At 34.4% G+C, this 8,769-nt stretch overlaps 3 protein-coding genes across 3 annotated transcripts; 2 read left to right on the forward strand and 1 right to left on the reverse strand.

Moving 5' to 3' along the window:
- Nucleotides 1–647: 647 nt before the first annotated feature.
- Nucleotides 648–1,345, forward strand: HELRODRAFT_180815 (hypothetical protein; the record flags this gene model as incomplete). The annotated part of the gene is made up of 3 exons (XM_009030114.1): nt 648–681; nt 882–1,099; nt 1,286–1,345. 3 exons carry the CDS (start codon nt 648–650, stop codon nt 1,343–1,345), a joined length of 312 nt encoding a protein of 103 aa, XP_009028362.1.
- Nucleotides 1,346–2,512: 1,167 nt separating this feature from the next.
- HELRODRAFT_180816 (hypothetical protein) lies at nt 2,513–4,720 on the forward strand (the record flags this gene model as incomplete). The annotated part of the gene is made up of 2 exons (XM_009030115.1): nt 2,513–2,553; nt 4,390–4,720. The coding sequence occupies 2 exons, from the start codon at nt 2,513–2,515 to the stop codon at nt 4,718–4,720; spliced, it is 372 nt and encodes a 123-aa protein (XP_009028363.1).
- A 691-nt stretch (nt 4,721–5,411) lies between these two features.
- HELRODRAFT_121253 (hypothetical protein) lies at nt 5,412–7,724 on the reverse strand (the record flags this gene model as incomplete). The annotated part of the gene is made up of 4 exons (XM_009030116.1): nt 5,412–6,079; nt 6,305–6,636; nt 6,790–7,156; nt 7,592–7,724. Coding segments are annotated over 4 exons (1,500 nt in total), but the record flags the coding sequence as incomplete, so codon positions are not given.
- Between the last annotated feature and the right edge of the window lie 1,045 nt (nt 7,725–8,769).

Below are 8,769 nucleotides of genomic sequence, written 5' to 3' on the forward strand. Positions count from 1 at the left end.
CACACATACACTCACACATACACATACAAATACACATACACACATACACACACACACACAAAGAACGATAACAATAATATTATTATTTATTATATATATATATAATAATAATATTTATAATAATAACTAATGAAATTATGGATCAGAATAAAGTATAATTAATTTTCACGCATCGCTGGTTGCCTGCCTGCTTATAAAACCCTGATAGTTAACTTTAGCTAGTTCAATTTCTCTGTTATTTTCCGGTAAATTATTATTATTTAATCTAATAACATTAATTAATTAATTAGCCATATATATAATTAATAATAACTAGGTTAATGCTTTAATTCGTTAATTATCTAAGTTAAATTATTATTGATTAATTAATTGGTTAAATTTTATCATCTGTCCTAGGCTGTCGGTCCAGTGCTTTTGAAGATTTAACAGTTTTTGAAGGTTTTCTACAGATATTGAAGTTGTTAGTGTTAGTGAATTGAAAATGATTGACTAAAAAAATGAATGAATGAATGAATGATTGATTGATTGATTGATTGATTGATTGATTGATTGATTGATTGATTGATTGATTGATTGATCGATCGATCGATCGATCGATCGATCGATCGATCGATATTTTTAATGATATAATTCAGGCTGGAATAAAGATGAACAAAATCGTTCTCAGTTGCTTGGTTGTCGGTGAGTTAATGACGTCACCGTGATGTCATTTTCATTGCTTTCATTTGTTATCATCATCGTCGTCGTCGTCGTTGTTGTTGTTGTCATCAACATTATCGTCACCACCACCATCATCATCATCATTATCATCATCAACAACATCATCAACATCATCATCTTCATCATCATCATCGTCATCGTCATCATCAACATCATCATAGCTGCCCTCGCGGAGATTGGATTTTCAGCAACTTCATCTTCAACTAGTACAGCCACATCAGCTACTACTACCACAGTTTCTGCAGCAGCTTCAACAACCAGAGCAGCTGGTGGCACGACTGTTAGTGGCACGGTTACCGGAGCCATGCAAGCTGTTACTACAACACAAGCTACTACTACCCCCCAAAAAATACTTCCAAATGGAACGCAAGGATTATTCGTAAGATGTTGTTAAAGAAAATTCATTGTTCTTTGGTCGAGTCCCATTCTTACTATTATTATTATCGTTGTAGTAGAGTTGTTATTATTATTATTATTATTATTATGAATAACACCATTATTAAAGGTCTCCGGGACGTTGCTGATAGTGATGCTTGCGGCATTTATGACGACCCTGACCCTCTAGATGACCCTTCCTGACCTTCTAGACGGCCCTGACCTTCTAGACGATAACCATGGTCTTTGAAAATCCATGAATAAACATTATATATATTTATACACATATATATACATACATTATATATTTATATAATGTTTTGTATTTAATTTATAACTGATATTGACATAGTTTAACTTGTATGAAGAAATGTACTTTTAACACACATTAGTTTGTTTGTCTGTCTGTTTAAACTTAGAAATGCAGTGAAATATCACATGGCTGTGGTGAATTCAATTGTTTATGTTGGATTAAGTTTTTTTCATCACTAATTTTTCAAACTATTTTGTTTTTGTTGGGTTGATAATTTTTATATAACATCAACAACAACAACAAAACTAACAACAACAACAACACAACAGCGTCAACAACTTTTTCAACAGTAACAACAACACCAGCAACAACAGCAACATCATCAACAACAACAGCAACAACAGCAACATCATCAACAACAACTTCAACATTAACAACATCATCAACAACAACATCAACAAAAACAACCCAACATTATTTTGAAATGTTGTAGTAGTTTGATTATTGATAATTGGATGTTTCTTATTTCCTAATAAATAAATTAACAATTATAATAAAAATGATAGTTTGAGTATATTAATACGTTCGTTCGTTCATTCATTCGTGAATTTATGCATTCATCTATCAACCCATTCATTCATTCATCCCTCAACACATCACAACAACCACAATATCTTCACAACCTCGTTCACTCATCTGTTGCCTTTGTCCGCCTCCATCATTGCAACTGCATCAACCAGCCAACCAACCAACAAGCCAGCCAGACAACTAACCAACCAACCATCAAGCCAGCCAGCCAACCAACCAACCGACCAACCAACCAATCCACCAGCCAACCAACCAACCAACCAATCAATCAATCAACCAATCATTCAACCAACCAGTCATCCGCTTTTGTCAAGAAAAGCTTTCCAAAGCTTTCCAAACTGCTTTTCGCAATCAATACGGAACAGTTTGCTACTCGTCATCTGTCAGCAATCATCAATTGGAACGGCATCTTTTTGATCAGGCTAACATTTCATTATTATTATTATTTATTAATTAATTTATTTATTTATTTATCTACAGAAAAAATACAATTGAAACCAAAGTTAAACCAACCATGATTTCCCTTGTTCAGTTTATTGCAGAAATATCTGGTTGACGTTTTTACGAATTCGCCCAATGGATGTCAGACGTGTTTCTAACATATTCAATGTTACAAAGTTATTTAATGTCTCGTTGCTTATTTCTTTATCTTTTTCATTCATTCATTTATTTGTTCGTTCGTTTGTTTGTATGTTCATTCAATCCTGAATTCGTTCGTTCGTTTGTTCATCAATCTTTTTATTCATTTGACAATTTTTTCTTTACACATATTTTCTATTTCATTCATTCAATCTTTATTCATTTATTCATTCGTTCATCGTTTGTTCGTTCGTTCGTTCATTTATTTATTCATTCGTTTGTTCGTTCGTTCGTTCATTCATTCATTCATACCTTACATATCCTTATGAGAACTAAGGAGACCAAGCATGCAGTAGAACCTGGGTCATCAGAGTTCTAATAATATAGGCTAACAACGACACAACTACAACACATCAACATCACCAATACAACAACAACAATTACATTAAGTAGTTGATGAACCTTGCCCTGGTTGGTGTTGTCAATTTTCTGCTGTGTTAAAATAGTAATAGTGGTAGTCGTAGTAGCAGTAATAGTAGTAGTAGTAGTAGTAGTAGTAGTAGTAGTAGTAGTAGTAGTAGTAGTAGTGGTGGTGGTGGTGGTGGTAGTAGTAGTGGTAGTAGTAGAAACAGAATGGCAACACTAACATTAACGAAATGAATGCGAAGGAATATATGGTTGATAACAACACAACAACCACAACAACAACAACAACAACAATAATAATAATAATAATAATAACAATAATATTAACAACAATAACTTTTTTGTAGTACCAAAGTTTTGTCAAATTGAAATCACCCCGGCAAGATATCAAACAACGGCCATGAATGGCGACGATGGCAACAATAAAAACAATAATAATACCAACAACAACAGTAACAATAACAACAACAACAATAATAATAATAATAATAACAAAATACTTTAAGAGTCATTAAAGCCCATTTCTGCTCAATTGACAGTATATTAATTACGACAATGGAGGAAATAATTGAACCATATCGCCACACCTGAGTTGAAATGGCATTATTATTATTGTTGTTATTATTTTTATTATTATTATCATTATTATTATTATTATTATAGTTAGTTGTTAAAGTTGTGGTTGTTATTTGTTATATTTATTACTATTGTTGCTACCCAAATTATACATGTTAGCCTTTATAAATGAATGGGCTAACCACGTTCTGGAGTTTGCCATTTTAAATTTTTCATAACTTGACAATTGTATAATTATTGCTGAAACTATCGAATATTTTAATTATAATTAATTATAGTATTGTTGTTAGTATTTATTTTAATAATTATTAAAGCAATTTGATTGATTTGAACTTTTGAACTTCGGGTTTGTACGATTTTATCATTGTAGAGTAGATTTTTCTAAAAATGTAAAGAATAGTTTGAGATTTTTTTTTACTACTTTACTCTTTATTTTAGACCGAACAAATGAATGAATGAATGAATGAATGAATAAATAAATGAATGAATGAATGAATAAATGAATGAATGAATGAATGAATGAATGAATGAATGAATGAATGAATGAATGAATGAATGAATGAATGAATGAATGAATGAATGAATGAATGAATGAATAAATGAATGAATGAATGAACGAATGAATGAATTAATAATAAAAAATAAATGTATTTACATGATTTCATTAAATTGATACAGAGAGAAAAACTAAAAAAAATGAAATACGCGTTTATTATCTGCCTTGTTTTAAGTTAGTAGCTGAATTCGTCATCATCATCGTCATCGTCATCCTCATTTTTTTCTTCATCACATACACACACACACACACACACACACACACACACACACACACACACACACACACACACACACACACATTGAAATATCATCAGTCCAAATTTAACAGTTTCAACTGCAGGCCAATCATCCGGAGATGTTCCTACTGATCCACCAACATTCTCAACCACCAACGCACCTACTATAACTATTGCAGTTACTTCAGCTACTACAGCAGCTGCAGCTAATAACACAGCTTTCACTGCTGCTACTAACGCCACACTAGCGCCACCTGTTGCTACTCTTGCGCCAGTTGCTGATTCGGCGGCTGTTACGACCAAACCAAATGGCATGGGTTCTGGAAGCGAAGCGCTTGGAATTTCGGTGAATTCTAATCTTTTATGCTTATTTATTTCATTTGGTTATACTGATCAATTTCATTTTTAATACTACTATTTCGATATTATAGTAGTAGTAGTAGTAGTAGTAGTAGTAGTAGTAGTAGCAGTAGTAGTAGTAGTATTAGTAGTAGTAGTAGTAGCAAATTTAGTAGTAGTAGTTGTAATAGTTTTTTGTAATTAGTACTATACTTCAATAAATTCTCTTCCATAACTCGGAAATTTTTAACGTAGAACTATTTTTTAACATTTTGAAAGCTGTTAATGAAGATGACGACGACGACGGTGATGGTTCTGATTACGTCATTGATAAAATAAACTCGTTCAAATTATGGAGCGCTTAATTTATCAACGATTACAACGATGACACTTTAAGAATAATAATAAAAACGAAGCGTTATCATCTTTGAATAAAAAATTCCAAAAAAAAGATTAAATTAATAAAACTTTTGTAAAAAAAAGAAAACTTGTATATAAAAACTAAAAAAAATAAGCATCGAAAATAATTCATTTGTAAAAGCAAAATTAATTACTTCAACTGACACCACTTCAATCAACCAAATTATATAACTTTATATATCAGCGTTTTTGTTTGTCGTAGTACAAATTTTAACTTTGTTCTTCGCGTTAGTAACATCATTAAGAAGGATATTCATTTCGTTGGCACTGCTGTCTTTGTTGTTCATCTTGTTGTTGTCGTTTGTATTTCTGTTGAAAACCCGACAGAACATCCCCTTAAAAATTTGAAACCAATTGTCAAATGTCTTCCACGACCAAACCCAAGCAATCGTCGTCACACTCAACGAATTCATCGAGAAACTTTCCAACAGAGCCAAACTAAAACTACCTGGATAGTCTTCGTCATCCAACTCGCATTCATCCCCGCGACATTTTTTTGAAATTTTTTCCGATTTCTCCAGCCAGCCGTCAATTTGAAAGTAATAAACTGCCAGGCAGATCAACCTTAAAATCACGAATGTCGTGAAGAGTAGCGAAAACACGCCCAACCTACAAACGACTTTTTCCAAATTTTCCGCATCTGTTTTTCTTTCCGCAAACAACTTCAAACCACGAATCACTCTCGAAACCGAGACAAAACCGACGATCATAAGCCCAACTCCTACCGAGATACAAGCTAAAATCGGTATGGCGTGATAGTACAGTACCGACAAAGTATTCGAGTATCCGATCCGGCAAATCGGTATAAGTTCATCGCCGTTTATCTCACGTGTAACAATAGCCAATGCCACTATGCCAGCTGGAAAACCCCAGGCGAGAATGTGGAAAAACCAGGAAAGTGAAACGAGAACTTCCTCGCCCCATTTTTTGGTCGCCACTAAAAACCAAATTGTGGAAAGAATTAGGAACCAGAGAAGGCTGGAAAGTTGGGTGTAGTAATTTAGGGATGCTACTAACATGCAGAAGATGTTTGTTGATGAATAGTGGCTGTTGTACAAAATTTTGATGTCGTCGTTATGGTTAGCGAGGACATTTTTGTTGTGGTTCTTGAGGTTACTACTTGCGCTTTTGAGGCTGTTGAAGTTGAAATTGTTATTGATAAGATCATTTTTATTAGCAGTGTATTTTTTCACGGACCAGCTGGCCAAATTATCGTTTGATTCGTCGTTTCCACTGAAAAATTCGCCAGTACTCAGACGATGATGTTGGTTGTTTGGGACTACATGATGCATTCTATCGACACTACTACAGCTCGCAAACTCACCATCAAACAACTCCACCGCCGTTAAACTCGTCAACGCCATCAACAAACAACACAGAGACACGTAGGCTATCGGTTTCTCTGGATATTTAAACTTGCAGGCGTTCACCACAAATGACAAAAACGTGAATGACGATGCAACCATCGAAATTATCCACCAGAGTTTTAGAAATTTTTTGGTGAAAATCTTGTGACGGGCACTGTGAAGAATGTTTCTGTTGCATCTCTGCAGGCATTTGTAATGACTTGTATTTCGGTGGATGTTGTTGTTATGGATGAGGATGGTCTTCTCGCTGTTTCCAACTTCATCGCCAAGTCGCACAACAGCAAACTCTTCAAGGGAGCAGGGGTACAAACTTCCCTCATCAACTGCCAGGGTATTTTTCATTTTTTCCAACGAGCCGACGTCCTCCTTCGCTCCTCTCCTCTCACTTCCCCCATCTTTATCTTTCTTCGAGGTGACGGGCGTAAAATCAGCTCCATCTCCATAATCAAAGTAATCGCCAACCTCACCAGCAGCTGCTGAAACCTTGACTTTCGGTGGCTGGACGCACAGCTCCTCACTGTCACTGCGGGCCGGAAGTGAGTCACAGTTCAAAGTTGGAGGCCACGTGATGTTTATTTTTGCAAGGGTGAAGGCGCATGACCTTTTGACCTCGAGGCAGAGGGATCGACACGGTGGGACGATGAAGGATTCTTCGTTCTGTTCTGAGCAGAGGGGTGCGTACCTCGTGCATAAGAAAAATCGGAAGAGTTTGGAGCAACCTGAGGTGTGAGATGTTGTTTGTGTGTCTGTGTATGTGTGTGTGCGTGTGTGGTGTGTGTGTGTTTGTGTGTGTGAATAGTTTGGAGTTTGGTTGGCGTGTATGTGTTTTCTTCGTCGCTCACAAGTGTGCGAAAGCGATTTTGTAGGTTTCAAATGCCTTAACTCAAATTTATATGAATTAATTAATATATTAAAATTTAATTGAAGGTAATTAATAAGCATTAATAATAAATTATAACAACAAATTGACACAGTATTTCAAGTTTGTTGTATGTAACACCACTCAATGAATTTTTTTCAAAAACTTTATCCATTGGTATATTTATAGATTGAATAACCATTAAAAAATTATTATTTTTATTAATATTATTATTATTATTGATACATTTATATAGCGCTAATTGTGAAAAAAAAATTCTCAAAACCAAGCTAACCCAACTTAACCATCGGCAGAAACTCCTCAATTGCATCAGAGGCCTCTCGCTGAGTGTGGTGTCCAAAAAAGTTTGGCATCCTGGTGAGGTTGTACCTCATATCGAAGCAGAGGGGCATTTCGATTTTCTCGCAAGTCGGTTGTCGAGTCGGTATTCGGTATCCGGATACCGAGTCGTATCGGTATTTTTCGTTGTTGTTGTTGAGGTTGTTGTTGTTGTTGTTTATGTGGATTTGTGTTGTCGTTGTGACGAGTATGAAAAACTTTACAGCGTACATTTTGATTATTTTAAACTGAGTTTTAATAATTTTTCTGTTGCTTGTTGGAAGAAAATACTGTTAATTTTAGTGGCTCTCTCAAATTTGTGTTAATGTCTTTTTACTAAATGCTATAAATAATTAATGTTTCGATAAAAAAAATTAATGTTGCTATTACTTGAGTAAATTTTTTATAAATTTTAAATCCAAAATTTTTCCTCCAATAGTGGCGTCACCATCATTAACATTACTGCAAAAACTGATACCACCAACAAAACATTTATAAATTACATTTAACATACAAATTTATTCTCATTATTAGCAGTATTTATATAGCGCCTTATAGAAATTTATCATTTATATTCGATATAACGTTATTAAAACCTTGCTTTTACATACTAGTTTAAGTTTTTTTCCATGAGAGATGAACACAAACGTCAGACAGACAGATCAAATAATTTTTTCCCTTTAAGAAGATTGCGTGTTGGTTGCATGCTAGGTAAACATTTCAAACTAGAGATGCGGAACGGATTGAATTCTTGTACACGCACACACACACGTACACACACACACACATGCACGCACATACATACATACACACATACATACACACACACATACATATACACACACATACATACATACCAACATACATACATATATATATATATACATATACACATACATACATACATGCATGCATACATACATACATGCATATACACAAACACACATACATACACGTTCATTTTTATGCTAGTAGATGTGTTTGATTTTTTTCCGATTTATACACGAATGTGCGAATGAAGAGAATATGTAACAATAAAAATTGTTTATATGTGTATTTGTGTGTGTGTCTGTCTGTCTGTGGATGTGTGTGTATGTGTGTGTGTGTGTGTGTGTGTGTGTGTGTGGGTGTGAG

Source organism: Helobdella robusta, assembly GCF_000326865.2.
Source record: "Helobdella robusta unplaced genomic scaffold HELROscaffold_65, whole genome shotgun sequence".
Taxonomy (NCBI): Eukaryota; Metazoa; Annelida; class Clitellata; order Rhynchobdellida; family Glossiphoniidae; genus Helobdella; species Helobdella robusta.